Raw genomic sequence first — 18,057 nt, 5'->3', positions numbered from 1 at the left:
ATATTAACCAACATATCGATTAATTAATAAAGCTCTTGAGTCTCTAGTGTTTTAACATCAAGTAAAGTAATACAATGCATGCAGAAAGTATTTGTTCTCTTTTACTTATAAAAAATAGAAATGTAGACAATTATCTCCCTCAAATGTCAATTTAAAGTGTGTAATAACACATGAAATTACAACAACTCCCAGACGTTTTAAGAATCATCATGAGACTAACACGGTGTGTCAGTTAGTCACTGAACACTTTATCAAACTGATATGACACAAGAAAAGCTAAATATGGAAGTTTAGTCTTCTTGGATTACTGTGGTGATGATATGATATCATTTAAATCTACTTTCCTCAATTTATATTTTAAATGCCCAACATTTACTTATTAAGTATATTTTACTTGAGGTTATAACTTTAAGCATTTAGGGAGGAATATATTTTCAGGATTTCTGAATTCTATTAAAAATCATTAGAAGAGTTAATGGAGTATTGCATGGGATGAGATGCTTTAGTGCATCTGACACAGAATCAGTGAGAAGCTGCGTCCTGGCTAACATGATTTACCATAAATCCATTTAAAATCCTTTGAGCAAGTTTCTATTAGTGTGTCTCCATCCCCAAAGATAATATAGTGCAGATATGTGTGTTTGCATTTATAGGATATGACTGCAGTGTTAAGGCAGGACTTACTGGAAACTTAGCTGACTGTTTTATCTTCGGATCCAGTGCTATTCAGACTTCCCCACAGAAAAGTCAGGATAATGTTGAGATTTCCTTAATTTGCTTGAGTCTTACAATTTTAACTTTGAGAAACTTGGATTATGAGCTCAATAAATTTAACTTAAAGAGTCGAATAAAGCAAAAAATGCTGTAAACATATCTTTAGTTAAATCATGTGTTGAAGCAGGACAGAAGCTCGGCTAATTTACTGAGAAACGTTTAACTGACAACTAATTCTGATTTGAAGAGTTTCAGTCGGGTTTCAGAATTCATCAAAGTACAGAAACAGCATTAGTGAAGTAACAAAGTAGACTCATCTCTGTGCTTCTCCTGCTAGATCTCAGTGTTCAATACTTTTGGCCATAATATTTTATTACAGAGGTTAGAGCATGTGTTACTGCTCTGCAGTGTTTTGAGTCATATCTACCTAATAGACTCCAATTTAATCATGTAAATGGGGAATCTTCTTCACACACTACAGTAAATTATGGAGTTCCACACGGTCCTGTTCTAGGACCAATTCTGTTTACATTATACATGCATCCCATTAGGCAGTAGCATTAGAAGACAGCATAGTTGTTCACTGCTATGCAGATGACACCCAACTCTATCTACCTCTGAAGCCAGATGGCACATACCAATTAGCTTAACTGCAGGAATGCCTTAAACACGTAAAGACCTGCTTCTAAAGTCAGATAAAACTGAGATTATTGTATTTACCACAAAAATATTAATAACATGGTGTCCAACCAGAATAATAGTCTGGATGGCATTGCCTTGGCCTCCAGTAACACTGTGAGGAATCTTGGAGTCGTTTTCGTTCCCAGTTTGCATTCAGGAGACAGACGCTCTCTCTGCTTTTAAGATTAGGCTTAAAACTTTCCTCTTGGATAAAACATGTAGTTAGGGCTGGATATGTGTTTCATCTTCACTCACCTTTTTAAATGTTTATACACAACTCTGCATTTAATGATTAGTTATTATTCATCTCTGGCTCTGCTCCAGAGTATGTGTTTTGTCTTGTCTCTGTCACCCCCCTACTGTTTCTGCTGGAGGTTTCTTCCTGTTAAAAGGGAGTTTTTTCTTCCCACTGTCGCTAAGTGCTTTTTCATTAGGTGTGTGTGTGTGCTGTTTGATTGCTACTGCCTTCTCTCTTATACTTTTGGAATTTTATCTTCCATGATAAACTTTCTGGACATACCTTCTTGGTCTGCAAAGTGAAGTCAAAGCAGAAGTACCTTAAACCTGCATTTTTTTAATGATCAGCAAGAGGAGGCTCCTCTGCCTGTGTAATAGTCAACTGATTTAAGATCTCAGTCAACACTTGCCCCCAAAGTTTATGGGCCCACTCACTTGTTTAAAGTCATAATGAATACAATATGAAGATGGTACTTTCAGCTGCTCCCTTATTTCCCAGGGGCTGGATCTGCATGTTTGATTTGGCACCAGTTTCATGGAGAATGCCCTTCCTCACACAGCCCTCCATTTATCAGGGCTTAGGACTGGCACTAGGAATAGACAGGCTTGTGAGCCCCTGATGCTGGCTCCGGGTAGCTTTCACATTTAAAGTGAATGTGATGATACCATGGAGCTGATGCTAAATATAATATGAAAGTCATTTAGTAAATTACAGTTGTTATTATTATGTCAGAAAGCGGGATAAATCAGGATATGCCAGTTAGCTAACAATAGGTCAATCAGAAGTCATTAGCTGATGAGCATGAGGTGTTTCTTGTATTTTTAATCAGATTCACTTTCATCATATCATGTCTAGTTTCAAGAAAACAAGATGGAGATGGAAAAATGCAAATCTGAGGCTCCAAAACAGAACTACAGCCCACGATTTCATACAAATAAAACTGGGACATTTTTTAACTTCAGACTGTAGGTCAATATTTGATTAAGCCACCTTAGAAATGATAAAAGAATGTTCACTGTAATTTCATGGATTAATAATGCATTTACAGACAAATAATAGTGATGTACTTGCTAGTTTCCTCTTGTAATAAACATGCATTTTAAGCATTATGACAACAGCAAACTGTAACATATGCTTTCATAAACAAATGGCCCTCTCAACTCTTGCATTCCATTTGAGGGTAAATTCCGCCTGATGGATTGAACTTTGACTTTTTATAATTACTCCTTCTCACAGCAGAGGAAATGATATGGTAATACTGAGAAAGAATATCCGTGTGATATGGGCATTTTGTCTGGGAGTGCATCACAGACAGTCTAATTGGCGCTGATTTAATAGCCTCCTAATGTCACTTGAAGGTCTGGCAACAGCTGTGATTATAATTGGTTTTGGGAAGACAAGCGTGGGCCTAACAGGCAAAGGGACTTACACTACCCCGACCCCTCTGTCATGTCTCAACACGGCAGCAAATGTGCATGTTGAAGTCTGACTGTGAAAAGGCCATGAGATATGAATTTAAGGGTTGCGGGATGAAAAAGAAGAAGCAGGGAGAAAATCCCTATCAGCTGCTTGTGCGGTGCAAAGACCGAAGCTTTGACCCGACAGAAAACAGATCTGACGATGAGCGCACAGGGTGAGGAGGTCAATGGGAAAGAAAAGGATCCGCATCAAAGTACAACTACTGCAAAGCACACTTCCAATAAATGCTTTAAAAATCTAATCATGTTGCCACAAACATGTGCAAGAAGCTTTCTGTTGAGCTCATAGTCAGCTTTGTTGGACTAGGATTAATCCCAGCACAGATTTGTGTCATTTCTGAGCCAAAGCTGCTGCTGCAAAGAAAGAAAGCACCCCACTGCATTTAGATTGACAACACGATTGATCTGCACACAATGAGCGATAGTGGAAGGTGTTGATGGAGCCTGACAGCATCGCAGATCAACCATGCTGTCAGTCTGAATGAAGCTTAGTTTTAGCTTTCACTGCTCTTCGGTTAGAATTAAAAAGAAAGTAAAAAGAAAGCACAGAAGCAGATTTTTTATTATATTTCTTTATTTTTATTATTACACTACACTTCTGCCAACAGATGTACAACAGAGTGAAGCACTGTTGTGACAATAAATCAGTGCGAAATATGTGAATAAATTCAAAAGAAACAATAAAATCAACAAAAAGCAACAAAAAGGAAAATATTACTTCCTGATATATTGCATCCCTAATGTTCTTCAAGAAGCCCAAACCAAACCTCAAAAACTTTGTGCCACAGTTATGCAAGATATGATCATTTACAAACTGTTGATAACTTTTTGATTGTGGAGAAAATCCCCCCAAAACAAAAAGAAAAACAGAAAAGTACTGTAATCTGCCCCCTAGTGTTGATAATCCTCCTCCGCAGTCTGGTGCATATTAAAGAGGTCTAACATGAGGTTTGACTTGTGTAAAAATGTATTGTTTGTATTGTTTGTATAGTTTAAAGCACAAAATCAAATCAGCTGACCAAAATAATATCATGAATAAAAACACAAAAGAGAAGCTGATGCTATATATATATATATATATATATATATACAAAATATATGTATGTATGTATGTATATATATATATATATATATATATATATATATATATATATATATATATATATATATATATATATATATATATATATATATATACACAGACATATATATATTCTGTGTAAGAGCCTTTTGATCCAGAAATCAATGTGTTCCCCTGTGAATGGTCCACAGAGCGGTCAGCGCTGAGCCCCCTCTCCTCCATGAGCGTGGTGTCTGGCCTCTGAGGGCCAAGCGGCTGCTGTGTTTGCTTTTCTAATCTGATTTCCAAAGGAGGAACTACAACAGGTGCACAGGCGGAAAGGATATTAATAAATCAATACTGGCTGGTGGTAAGATCGCAGTCCCTCTTTGTTGTCTGTTAGACATGATTACATAATGGTTGAGATTTTCTTCCAAAGGAAAGGACGGTGGAAATTATCCAGCAAACGGTGAACTGTGCGGTTTTTAATGATACAATCAGCCTGTGGATAAGGGCTGTCTAAAAACATTTATGCATTATGGCTGAGCTCAGTCTTCATGGACTCGCTGACAATAAGGTGAAAGTGTTTTGAATTCAATTTTCATCAGCAGATGATCAGACGAGTCTATCAGGAAGGAATATGTCACAGACTGATACAGATAGCTATGATTTTGGGCCATAAAGTCCCACAAATTGACAAAGACTAAATATTTTTGATATGTTAAACCTCTCTCAAAACATAAAAGACTATCATACACAACATCAGTGACGGCAAAGAGAGACAAAAGTATAGCAATTTAGGAGGAGTGAGAAATAAATAAAGAATATTGGAAAGACCAGGTAATACAATATCTACAAAAATGAGATTTGATAAAGTTTTGTCAACACAATGCATCCAGCTCCTGCTACAGTAGAACACACCAGTCTTTACACTGCTGAGTGCACCTCTCCTACCCATTGATTTAACCCATTGATTTTTCCTTTAAACACTATTATATGTACTATATATGACCTACTGTGCAGAAATTTGGGGGAACACATACAAAACATATTTGGATTCAATATTTAAATTGCAAAAAAGAGCTATTAGAATAATAAATAAAGTTGGATATAGGGAGTCCACCAACCAGTTTTTTGTAGGATCATCTATGTTAAAATTCATGGACATTATATATTCTAAAACTTTAGAAATGATATATCGTGTGATGAAAAAGAATGTTCCAATTTGTATTTTAAGTATGTTTCAACTAAGAGATGGAAAATATGATTTGAGGGGGTCTTATAAGTTTGAAATGCCTAAAGTGAGAATCAATGTTAAGTATAGATGTGTGTCAGTTTTGGGAGTGAAATTATGGAATGGACTTAATGATGAACTGAAGATGTGTTTTTCTTTGTCATTCTTCAGGAAGATTTTAAAAATTAGTATTATACAAGGTTATAGAAATTTGGTTTGTTAAAATGTTTTTGTGTTGCTTTAATTTCTTGATTTATCATTGATTTCTTTTCAAACTGTTATACAACTTATTTATCAATGCTATTTATTTTCTTGGTTAAGGATTTGATTATTTCTATGGGGGTAAGGGATAGGATAAGTATAAGCCATAAGGCTTCAGCCTATTCCTTTTTCGGTTACTGTTTGAGTACTTTTATGTAAAATTATAATCTGTTGTTGTTGTTGTTGTTGACTGAAATAAAAAAAAATTTCAAATTTCAAAATTTCAAAATTATTTCCCTGCCTTAGAAAATAATCACCAAATAATAGATTACTTGAAAGATAGATTACATGGTTTAATCTGAAATTCTGGTATTTGATCATTCATCTGTAGTGGAAAAGTTACTCCTACTGCTGGCGTTTGGTGAATTAGACTTCTTGCCAGCCTATGAAAACAGTTTCCATCCACACAGTTTCTTCCTGTCACCTAATTAATCAGTCCAAATACTCGAGGCTCAATAGTCTGAGCAGCTGCCTCCAGAATGAAAGGTCAAGAGTTTGTCCTTCTCCGTCTCTGTCTATCTGCTGGACTGTTTCCTTTCTGTCTCTCTGCCACCTTTATTCACTCATTTTCTTTACAGTGTAGAATGATACTGAAGTCTTCCAAGCTATAAAACATCACAGACACCTGTGCTTTCATACTGCCTTTGCGCACTCCTCGTGGCTGCTTGTAATTCACTCCTAAACCATCTCACCTGGATTTAGGTCATGTGATTGCTGAGGCCATTGCTCAGTGAGCTCCTCACAGAGCCTGGGGGTATTTTAGCTCCTTCCTCCTTCTTAAAAAACGGATCCCGCTAAGCTGGGCTGGGACGTCGCCGCAGGATGTTGTGGTAGCCATGGTGATTTCAAATTCTGAAAAGATGTCCAACAGTTTCAGTAGATAATTCATCCCTACACCAGTGTCTCCTCCATGCTTTATGATGGTAACGATTAATGCAGACACCATCTGTTCACCTTCTCAGCATCTAATTAAAACAGCTGATCTGACATCAGACCAAAGTCCAGGTTTCCACGAGTCTAACATCTGTTAGACACATCATTTTGTTTCTTTATCTCAGCAGTTTTTACCAGTTTAATGGTCCCTCATTAATTTCTTTGCAGCATTTCCACATGTCCAGACCTTGTGATGTGTCTGCGGATTGAACTGCAAAAAGCACTGAGCTCTGACCCGAGGTACTGGTAACTGCTGTGCTTTTGGAAGCTGATCTTCTGCTGCAGGGGAAACTGCTACTCTTCTTTTCCTGGGGTGGTTCTTATGGGAGCCGGTCTCATCATAGATTTTTGCAGCTGCACTTAAAGAAACACCTGCTTGCAGTTTTTTAAAAAATGTTACCTAAAGTTAATTTTAATTGCATTGTATAAAACTGCAGGCACAGAGTCATCAACACATTTTGATCACGTGTGACCTGGAGACTCCCTCTGCTGCTTCAAATCCTCCCCGTCTGCTGTCCCTCCCAAACAAGCAACTTCTGTGTCCTCCTTTACATCTCATCTCCTGGCTTTTTCTAAACATATTAAACATCTTTGTTTACAGTATTCTTTTTCAATGGTAAGTGTTTCAAAGTGAGCTATAAAAATTAAATCCATAATCACCCACATTCTCTTTCTTTTCTATATTTTAAGACATTAAACATCATGTTTTTTAAAAGTAAGTGAACAAAGTTAATATTTTTTAGCCTGCTGTGGTGTCATTCATGAATCTTGAACACCGTTGCAGTTACATGCGGCTGTCTTCTTGTTTGATGGCAGATACTCCCTTCACCCTGGCCAAAAAGGTTAAAATGACCAAAGAAAAAGTGGAAAACAGCTAAACATTAGAGGTTTTTTCCATTGATTAAGCACTGGTTCCAGCCAAGAGTGATGCCATAAATCCCCTATAGCTGCAGAAAAGGCTAACATTGTTATCTTTTTACAAAAAATGGCTAAATATGAGAGGTTTTCGGACAAAATTTGTGTTCTTCATTCTTTAAGCACCGGTTCGAGCACCGTTTAAGCACCAGCACCATTTCAAAAGTACCGGTTTGGTACTGGTATCGGATAAAACCTAAACGATACCCATCCCTATTCATGATCCTACAGCTTGTACCCAACTAGAGCAGCTTTGCATGATTCTCTGTTCAATAACAATCCTTATTTAGCCCATACTGGGTCTTGGTGCAGTCCCTCCAATCGTCTCATTGAAACAAGCTGTTTTAGCCCACATCACTCTTCTTTTAAGGCCGAGTTCTTCTGATTGGCTACTCGAGGTGAACACATTATAGATATACGTGCTCTGTGGCATGTTACAGAGAAAACAGTGGGCTGAAACTAAGAATTTAGAGTCTTCCAAGTCTGAAGCCTTAATGTGTGACGCACATGCATGTTCACACATTATTTGAAAGTTTAGCCATGTTTAATATGAAGAGAAAAAAAAAAAAGAATAGATCCACTTTTAATTTAAAAATTAAACATTAAAAACATGAAGCTAAATGTTTGTCATTCAAGCTTGAAATAAAAAAAAAAAAAACTATATCGAGCTCATTTGGCTGTGTGTGGGGTTTGTTTGTGTTTTATTCCACAGTTTGCAAAATGATCACAGAATCATAGAAAGTAAAATGCAAATATCAGGCATACTGCACACCACCGAGTGTCACTGCAGATATGTATCTTTATGGAGTAGTGTATCCACAATAAATAAAAGCCCAGATAAGACGGCAGTGGTGCAGAGACACGCCTGAGGATGAGTCCGCTTTAATGGGCTGCTGCTCATTTTCCCTTCTTGAACCTCCTCATGTGTGCCGCTATCGAGTTGGTGATCTCCACACTTCTTTTGTTCTGTCCGAAATAATCCACGAACTCTCCGTCGGGTCCCACGAGGTACATGATGATTGTGTGATCGACCTACAGAAGACAGACACATAAACTTAGTAACTGAAGGAAATCACGAGTTCTGGGAGCTGATTGAGAGCAGACGGTAACTCACGATGTAGTCGTTGTCTTCATCCTTTGGCCCCTGACTGAAGTACACTCTGTACGCTCTGGAAACTTCATTGATCTGAGCCGTCGTTCCCGTCAGACCGATCAGCTTTGGGGAAAACTCTGAAAGACGAGACAGTAAGAAAGTTTAACACCTAGAAACACGGGATTAAAGCAGCTAAATGACGGCATAATAATCAGATTTTATCAAGAAGCTCTAATCAACACAAACCACTTTCACCTGCAGACCTGCAACCACAACTCCAAAAACAAAAACTTTATTTATTTGCAACTTTTTGTCCCTGATCTGAATCTGTGCACACCTGCATTGTTTTTGCTTTCAACACCTATCCCATTCAGTGTCATTGGAGCTCGAGGCCACACAGAAGCCAGGACCACCTCACTGTCAGGCATCAGCGCTAACCACTGCAACACTGCTCACATAAGTCACGTTATTTCTTATTTTCCTCAATCATTAACCATAAAAAGCACAAACAGACCTAACAGAATCAATTCTTGTCCTCTCACAGTCTGACCATCAGGTGATCCTGGCTCAGAGTGCTTTTTAGGGACATCGATCTGTGTACAGTAAAGGTTTTGTGTTACATTACTTGACAGAAATGTCTGCACGTGTCTGTCTGCTGTTATTTTTGACCACTGGATGAACAGAAATGTGTTGATTTTTGTTAGGTTTTGTATTGTTGATTGTCATTTATGCTTAGAAATATCTACTTATATATGCTTAGAGTTTTATAATTAGTTGTAGATTGGTAGAGGTTTGATCCTTGATAGTCTGCAAACTTTGTGTGCATTAGAGAGCACTCTGGGAGCATGGGAGAGGTCGTACCTTCTCTTATTGTTTTATGGTAGGATAAACGTATCTATATCTGTTTTAGGCTAAGTGCCTTTTGTTTAGATGAACTGCTGGACTTCCAGACCAGCAGGTTTAGGGAAGTCATTTATGGGGTCACACTCTGACCCCACACACACACACACACACACACACACAGGCAAGGTACTCTTTGTTTGTATGTAGACGTCGTATGTTAATGAACCTATGCATATTCATGTAACCTCAATAAAAGAGCAGTGTTACGGGGGAGCGGACGAGAGCAACGGGGGTCAAGCGAAGGAACGGCGTTTGTCCGGTTCTCTCCCGTGCACGAGAAACATGAAGAACTTTGCCTACTTCGTGTCTTGCTTGCTGTGTAATTATATTGTCTTCAACGTTCCAGCGAATAGGTTTAAGCTACAAACCTATCAATTTTCCTTCCACCTCAAGGCGCTTTATATTGTAAGGTAGACCCTATGATAATATATACACAGAAAAACCCAACCATCATATGACCCCTATCAGCAAGCACTTTGGCGACAGTGGGAAGGAAAAACTTCCTTTTAACAGGAAGAAACGTTTGGCAGAACCAGGCTCAGGGAGGGCAGCAGTCTGGTTGGGGTGAGGGAAGGAAGACAGGATAAAAGACATGCTGTTAGGTTCTAGCATCAGTTTATCAGACTTGGTATTTAGCTACAAAAGAGTGTTTGTACATATAAATACACACACAGAAGCACTAAGGTGGTCTTTGTTATGTTAAATTAAAAATATTCTATTTGTCATATTCAACCACATCACTACAGAAGTCTAATAGTTCTATAAAAGCAGGGGTTCAGTCGATACCTCTGCTTTTCTTCTGAGAAGATGAATTACAAAAATGACAGAAAACTAAGATGGAGTTGTGACGTCATAGTGGAAAATGTTGTCATGTGCGTGTACTGAGGCACAGTTTGATCACGTTGCTTTTTTACCTTTCACATATGTAGCTAAGGCCTCTGGTGTGTCCCTGTCGGGGTCGATGGTGATGAGGATCGGCGTCAAGTTTGGCAAAGTTTTTATTTTGTCTGCAAAACAACAACAAAAAAAGCCAGATGTTGAGTAAAATCAGGACTTTGACTTCTCGCTGCAAATAAAAAACGGTTTAAATACCTATTTCATCCACCACTTCGATCATCTTCTCCAGTTCATCGGGGCAGATGTCGGGGCAGTGAGTGAACCCGAAGTAGATGAGGATCCACTGGCCGAGGAAGTCCTCGCTCTTGGTGGGCTTGTTGTTGTGATCGATGAGTGAGAACGGGCCTCCCAGCGCCGCCTTCCCTATCGACTTGTTCCTCTCTTTTTCAATCACTGCCAATTACAACACAGTCACAGAGGAGGGGCATTTAGGACCCCTATCACTTTATTTAACCTTTATATCTATAAAATACACAGTCTGTCTGCTGTTTCTTTCTATACAGGCATTGAAGTTTAGTCTTAGAGCGCATTAACCAGTGAAATACTTACTTTCTTCCTTTTCTTTCTTAAAATATTTCATCCCTCCGAGCAGCGCACCACCGATGGCAAACGTTACTGCTAAAGATTTCCACGTCACAGGCTTTAAAGAGGAAGCAAAGGAAGCAAAAGGACTGAACGGGTATAGTTATACAGATATTTATGTCTTGACATTCTCTACCTGCAAATAAACTCTTGGTAAGCTTATTTTAACAGCTCCATATCCTTTGGGTCACCTTAAATGAATCAGTTATAGCTGAGTTTGGGACAAGACTGCTACGAACTGCTGCTACAGGCCCTAATGTCAGTCATGTCCCTGCCTTATATGACAAAAGAAACCTTTAAAACTTAGTTAATGTCTGAAAATTTCAATTGAGAACAAATGGAGTTGATCACGCTGGGGATCAGCTGTAACATAAACGTTTAACTCTTACCCCAGACTTCTTTGGTTTATCTCCTGATGAGGGTGGAGGAGGCATCGAGGAAAACATTCTTAAGCTGTGTTGATTCTGCCATTGTGTTGCTCTGCAGGTGTGCCGCAGACTCCCATTCACCTGTTAATGAGCAAGCACAGGAAGCTGTGAGTTGATTTAAGTCATAAAATATAAAAATGCTGGAGTTAAATATGACCACAGTTTTAAATGAGGTCAGTGGATATAGGGGTGGTGTCATCAATGCGGCTGATGCATTTCTCCTTGCTAAGATGGGCAGTAATGTTAAAGCAGCCTCTTAACTTAAAGTCACTGCTGTAAGTCTTGAAAACAAAGGCATTTATCTCTGATTTCAGGAACAGCAGCGCCCCCGTCTGCAGCAATGATAACTGCACTGAGAGTCATCTCTACTCTTGGACCTCTAACAGCTCAGCGCTCATAAATGAGGCAAAGGTTACTGCTTTAAAGTGATCTTTCCACAGAATCTCTTTTATCTTCTCCTCTTGTCTCAGCTGAAAGACGCTGGATTTCGCTGCTGCCCTGAAGGTTCAATCTAAAATCCAGGTTTGTGACAGTAAGCTTTACATACAGTACATATGCACCAGCGTAATAATTACACTGCTTAATGCTTAATTAGCTACACTCCCCTATTAGCATTACCAAAGCTGCTACCTTATTATTATTACCATCTTATTTGTATGTACTTTTTATATTTAGTGGTGTTTGACAGTGGGTGGGTTGTCACATTTAGGAATAGACAGATTTACACAGTCAATATAAAAAGTAATCAAAGACGTCCTGGCCTGCTGTTATTAATAACTGGGTGATGAGGAAGGATTGTCAGCTAACGCAGCTGACCTGTGCTCTCCGGGTTATAAAAGCCGGCCCAGGTGACCTGCTCAGTCTCTTCCATTCCACCAGGTATCAACTCTCCTTGATGTTTGTGTCTTGGTTAGTTTATGTTTAATAAATCATCTTTTATTAAAGTAAACATCTTTTGTGGACTCCCTCCTTGTTGCCCACTTTGACACAAATGACACACAATTCAACTCACACCGGACACACACACATAAAAATACTACGAGGTCGATACAGGACACAAAGAGGATTAATCTTAAAGTTCCTGAGGGGCTGATCACACCAGTCACGTTGTGTTTCCCAGGTCACGGAAATCAAGAGCTAATATTTCATCAAATACTGTGACCGCCCACAGCTGTGACATCAATATCAACAAGCACCAATGTTCATAAGGATGCAACAGTGGAGATGAACTGCTCCAAACACTCACGTTTCTCACATATTTTCTACTTTTGCATGTTTATTATGTCAAAGAGCAATGTAACGAGGGACAGCCAATCAGGAAAAAGGTGGCTCAAAGTTCGTTAGAGCTCAAACTGCTTATTTCAGGGCCCAGTATAAGGCAAATAAAGCTTAATTTGAAATGGGAAATATGTCAAGCTACTCTAGTAAAGTCCAAGAAAAGATATGTGGAGCTGGAACTTTCTATAATAAATCAGCTTGAACAACCAGTTTCCCTGAGACGGGACTGAAAATGGATCTTCGTCCAGCACTGGGTTTAATCCAGGTCTTGGCCCCGTGTCTGCGGCTCATCTACTTTCCAAACTAGGTTAAGGTGGTGCTGTTAGGAGGTGAAGCAGGTGTAAATGGAGATGGTTCTAAATTATTGAGTGCCCGCCGCCCCGATACAGACACCAAAATTATTTGCCAATAAGTATTTTAAAACTATTTGAAATTGTTGTCACTAAACAAAACCTGGTTAAACTACAAAGAAAGACCGGATCATCTGACTGTTTGCCACATGACTCTAACTGTTAAATGTTTCAATGAAGTGTGCTAGCTCCGCGGACACAGGCAGGTTTGACCTACCAGGTAGCAGTGAGTTCTCCGCGGGGACAGCGTGTGTTTCAGGGCCGACTGCCTCGGTAAAGCGCCGAGTGTGAGCTTCGCCGGACTCTGTAAGACTCTGCTGTGAAGCAGCCGGCAGCCCAGGCTGTGATACAGCACACTCAGAGCCATGGTTGGACCTGAACAGAACCGCTACAACAAGCAGGAAGCCGCTACAGCTTTGGTAAAGCATGAGAAGTGAACAGGAACTCTGCGGACTGGCTTCCGTTCTCAGATCAGTTATACTGCAGCGGTGCCAGTTTTAAATAGGCCACAAGGCGCTAAAGTGGCTGATCTCAGATCCGTAGCCAGGGAACGGTTACTAAACACAGGAAAATACGTCACAACCTTCTTCTTCTACTGTCTCTTTTGGCCGTGTCTATGCTGCCACCCGAAGAATGGAAAAAGTTTACTTTTAGACTAGACTGGTCTTAAATTCACTTTATTTTATTTCACTTGAAAATTACATTTGATTTAACAGAAGATAAAGTTTATTATTTAAACTTTTTTTTATTTTTATTAATTATTTTACAAAAGTGTTTAATAAAAACTCAAACGGATCAGTGCATTTTAGCTGTCATAGATTTGTGTTTAATCATGTTTCATCAGCCAAAACAGGCTGATGTCTAAATGGCAGTCGTACAGTGTGAAGGCCAGTCTGATCTCAGATCCTTGTTGATGTGGTAGTAAAGCCAGGCCACAAATGGGAAGACTGTGATGGCAGCAGCTGTGGAGACTCGGAGTATCCCGACAGGAGCTCTGACAAAATGAGGAGATGAGGGGGGAGGAAAGGAAAACAGAGAGCCGATGAAATATAAAGGACAAAAAAGTATGGTTGAGTTATAGGCTCAATGTAGGCAGAAAAAAGAAGAAGAACAACAAAAACAACAAACAAACAAAAAGAAAAAAGAAATTAATTAACAATGCTAAATTTATTTGCTGAGATTAAATTTAAAAAACATGAAGAGGATATTCTTTTGACACAAAAATATGAGGTAACATTTGGATATTCTCTGAGTTTACCTCAGAAAAATGAACAGAAAAATCACTAGGATTAAATTGTTTTTCTAAAAAAAATCTCACATTAATTATGCTAATTATTATAATATATTATACACACACACACACACACACACACACACACACACACAAAACTATACAAAGTTAAGTTTTTTAAAAGTAAAAAAAAAAAATCAAAAAGTCAAGAATAAACAAAACAACAAAAGACAAAAATATTTTGTAAAGTTCTCAGTATAAGATGGAAATGAGATTCAAACTAAATCTGTTACCTTCCAGAGTGGCGACACAGGAGGAGCCAAAATGCAGTCAAAACGAGACCTGAAAATTCTCTAAAGGGATAAAAACTATATTAAATATCCATGTATAAAAATAATAATCTGCAAAATATGTTACATTAGTGTTTTATACAGAATTAAACTATAATGATACAGCAGAATGCCTTTAATGAAGTGAAGCTTCATTATAGTTATACCATCTGACAGGCAGCACGTTTTTTTGAATGGAGAGCCTAAAAATGCGTAAACGGTTTGTTTTTCTCAGATCAGGTGAGGTGTGGCATACCTGCCCTCCTCCTTCTGGAAGATCTGTGTGATTTGCTCTTTGTACAGCGTCCATCCCAACATGGCACTGATCGCACTGGAAATCAGCACATGAAGGTCAGCAACACGCCTCCAGGGCAAAGTCTCTGAAAAGGAAACAAAAATAATGAAGGCAAAACAATTGAAATCACAACCCAAACTCTGCAACGAGCTGCACAGTAAGGATACAGCCGCAGGGTGGCGCTACGTGCACTGGGGAAATGCACTGGATTAAAGTTCAGCAGCAACGTAAGATACCAGCTTCATGCACTTTAATATGAGGACTTTATTATTAATAAGCGAAGCATCTACTGGCAAATGACTCCAAACTCATCCCTGTACCTGTCACATGAGGCTTCACAACAATACACGCACTCAGGACTGCAGGGACGCCGTAACCAGCCTGAAAAAGAGGGTGGTGTTTATAATAAACTGTGCAAAAAGATCAAAATGTCTAAAAACATGGACCAAAAAAAGTGTACTCTTGTGTAAACTTACCATCCATAAACCTGCATCTGGATCATTGATCTGCAGCGGGAAGTCAGGACATAGTTATTGATCACAGTTCAAAGAAGTGCTGAGAGGACAAAAAAATCAAACTCTCACCTGGACGTACGACGCCAGAGCGAAGAACAAACACATGAAAACGTTGCAGATTTGCCAAACAACACGAAGCCACGGCTTCCTCTCCTTACAAACTTCTCCCATAGCTGCTTATTGTTTCACTTCCCCGCCCGGGCCAACGGGACGTGCACACATTTTAAAGCAGGCGCACCTGCAGTTCCGCAAGGCTGTCAAATTGGTCAAAACCGTGATGGGTTCGTTCGATATCTATCACATCTGTTGACGGATGCATCCACCACAGGCGGTGTAAACGACACTCACTATCGCGTTGTTTCTTTATTTTATTTATACGTTTACCTTTTATTTTGTATAATTTTCCATAATTTGCACAAAAAAGTAATTAAAGTTGTTAATTTAATATGTCATATCCCGCAAGCATCTTCTAAAACAAACAAACGTGTACGTAAGCATCAAATAAACCTGGCACCCTTTTATTCCTGGACACCTTGATCGATAAATCGAGCACACATTTCAAAAGTCCGCAATGACGTTAGTCTGCTAGAAGACACGCCTTATCCGATTAATCAGACGCGTCCTTGCCGCCGCCATCTTGCAGCGGGGTTCTGAGACCAGTTAAAGATGGAATCGGGGAAAATTTTCCATATTCTGCTACTGTAACGGTGCTGATAAAGTTCTCCACAGCAGGGAAATATGATCTAAATCCTTTAAATGCTTTATCGGGATGAGGATTGTTTTGTTTTCCTCATGTTAGGTTTGATTTATTGTATTTTGGTCTTTTCTTTTCTTTGTTGTCATTGTTGTTGTTGTGTTATTTTAACATGTTCGAAATAAAACCGCAAAAAGGAACAGGCTATGTTTCGACATTACTTACACAAAGCATGCAGTTAAATATCATTTTACAGAAGCTCCTTCTCTCTGTGTGTTTTAATATGAAAACTTGAAGGTTTGCATTTATTTGTCTCCAGTGTCTGACGTTTCTGACATGAAATATTTTCATTTTAATAATGGAGATCCCGGTTATGATATATATTTATATGCCTTAATAATGCACTAGGAATTACAGTAGTTCCCCGCACCAATATGGTGGCTGGGCGGAGGTGTTGCTGCAAAGATTTATGATATCTTTACAAAATAAAAGTACCATGAGTATAAACCTTGTGACTGGTCAGAACAAAGACCAGAAAAGAAAGAAAAATGTCTGAAAATCTAAACTAAAGCAAACAAAGCTGCTTAGATTTTTATTTTTTTTGTTTCATTCTTCTTCTTTTGTTAAATATAAATGTGTAAACACTGCTTTAACACTTTTGTATTAAATCAACAGACTCAGCCTCTTATATTATACTAGTAAAGTTTCATTTGTTTAGATGTTTCAAGCCCACAAAATTTAACTGTAGCTTTGACGTTGCTTGTATGTGGTAAAAATGGCATTAAAATAAATAATAACTTGATTTACACGTGTGCACACACCATTGGGAATCTATTACGTTGGTGCAAATCAAAGTGACAGCAGGTGCAGCGAAGCAGCAACACAAGACAGTTTAGCAGGTGCTGGTCATGGGTCACTGCTCTTTCACTTCTCACTGATTTTTCGCCTGTTTTACATTTTGCTTTTTTGTCTTATACTGTGACAATCAAATGTGCCCTGAATATTAATTTAAATGTACCATGCATTTATTTCGAGAATTATCTAAATTAACTGTGATCTATAAGGAGTATAAGGACACAGCATCCAGCTCAAAACAAAAAGCAAAAAGGTTTCACCTCAGATGAACTTCAGTGCAACCTTAGGCACTATTATTTTAACATGTATCCAGCCTGAAGCTTGTAGATTATTCCAGGAAGGAGGGCAACATGTTCAAAAGCTTTTTGGTAATTTGGATGTTTTTATGTACAGCTGTGAAGGCTGATTCTTGGCACGCTTTTACACATTCTGCAGGATAGTACACTGAAAGCACACTGAGTCACAAACAGGTTTAATCAATGTGGCAGTGAGCTAAAATGAGGTGAAACACCACTAGATACTTATTTTTAATCTAATATAGTCAATTTACCTCAATTTCAGTTTAATTTCAATTAAATTTCTCTTATTCCATAAAATGTAATTCAGGATTCTGTGTCATATCTCCTGCTTATAATATCTCTTAAGGACATTGATGTGACTCCTAATACATTTTAGCCAAGCACTGCTGTATTTTATTTTGAAACAAACTCCGTTGAACGTCGGTTCTGTCTGCTGCTCGCGTGTCGGCCGCTACTAATATAGGTATGGAGGGACAAAGATGCCAAAATGACATAACTAAATAAATAAATAAATAAAGTTACATGAATGAAATCAAGCCGTAAATAAATACAATACAATACAATATAATTGATTTAATAAATATCCATTCATTTTATTTGAAAACAGAGAGTTATTTCACTGTTTTATTATTTTGTATTTCCTGTGCTGCAGTGCATCATGGAATAATTTAAGCTGTCAATCGCCAACAGACTCTAGCATATGATTGGTTACCCTGTACAGCAAGTCAAGACAGAGAATGGATGACTGCCACAATCAGTTAGTGTTGGTGTCCACTTGGCTGCCAGGTATCCGA

At 38.5% G+C, this 18,057-nt stretch overlaps 2 protein-coding genes across 2 annotated transcripts; both read right to left on the bottom strand.

The window, feature by feature from the left end:
• Nucleotides 1-8,186: 8,186 nt before the first annotated feature.
• On the bottom strand, nucleotides 8,187-13,508 carry sco1 (synthesis of cytochrome C oxidase 1). The gene is made up of 7 exons (XM_084925132.1): nucleotides 13,263-13,508; nucleotides 11,379-11,498; nucleotides 10,957-11,047; nucleotides 10,603-10,800; nucleotides 10,425-10,517; nucleotides 8,629-8,744; nucleotides 8,187-8,546 (listed from the first exon to the last, which is right to left on the bottom strand). The coding sequence occupies exons 1-7, from the start codon at nucleotides 13,410-13,412 to the stop codon at nucleotides 8,412-8,414; spliced, it is 903 nt and encodes a 300-aa protein (XP_084781258.1). The 5' UTR covers nucleotides 13,413-13,508; the 3' UTR covers nucleotides 8,187-8,411.
• A 198-nt stretch (nucleotides 13,509-13,706) lies between these two features.
• tmem220 (transmembrane protein 220) lies at nucleotides 13,707-15,675 on the bottom strand. The gene is made up of 6 exons (XM_084924757.1): nucleotides 15,485-15,675; nucleotides 15,377-15,406; nucleotides 15,221-15,281; nucleotides 14,862-14,985; nucleotides 14,570-14,629; nucleotides 13,707-14,039 (listed from the first exon to the last, which is right to left on the bottom strand). The coding sequence occupies exons 1-6, from the start codon at nucleotides 15,584-15,586 to the stop codon at nucleotides 13,907-13,909; spliced, it is 510 nt and encodes a 169-aa protein (XP_084780883.1). The 5' UTR covers nucleotides 15,587-15,675; the 3' UTR covers nucleotides 13,707-13,906.
• Between the last annotated feature and the right edge of the window lie 2,382 nt (nucleotides 15,676-18,057).

This window comes from Perissodus microlepis, chromosome 4, assembly GCF_051167445.1.
Source record: "Perissodus microlepis isolate ML-2025 ecotype Zambia chromosome 4, ASM5116744v1, whole genome shotgun sequence".
Lineage (NCBI taxonomy): Eukaryota > Metazoa > Chordata > Actinopteri > Cichliformes > Cichlidae > Perissodus > Perissodus microlepis.
The sequence above is the reverse complement of the archived record's forward strand: the minus strand, read 5'-3'. Positions and strand labels throughout refer to the sequence as shown.

What these genes read in the sequence shown, in the direction of transcription:
- sco1 (XM_084925132.1), bottom strand. Translation starts at nt 13,412, where the DNA reads ATGGCTCTGAGTGTGCTGTATCACAGCCTGGGCTGCCGGCTGCTTCAC. An exon ending in ATAAACCAAAGAAGTCTGGG is followed by an intron (nt 11,048 to 11,378) that starts GTAAGAGTTAAA and finishes TCCTCTTTAAAG; the next exon opens with CCTGTGACGTGGAAATCTTT. An exon ending in CTTAGCTACATATGTGAAAG is followed by an intron (nt 8,745 to 10,424) that starts GTAAAAAAGCAA and finishes CTCGTCTTTCAG; the next exon opens with AGTTTTCCCCAAAGCTGATC.
- tmem220 (XM_084924757.1), bottom strand. Translation starts at nt 15,586, where the DNA reads ATGGGAGAAGTTTGTAAGGAGAGGAAGCCGTGGCTTCGTGTTGTTTGG. An exon ending in CTCTGGCGTCGTACGTCCAG is followed by an intron (nt 15,407 to 15,484) that starts GTGAGAGTTTGA and finishes TTCCCGCTGCAG; the next exon opens with ATCAATGATCCAGATGCAGG. An exon ending in CAGATGCAGGTTTATGGATG is followed by an intron (nt 15,282 to 15,376) that starts GTAAGTTTACAC and finishes CCTCTTTTTCAG; the next exon opens with GCTGGTTACGGCGTCCCTGC.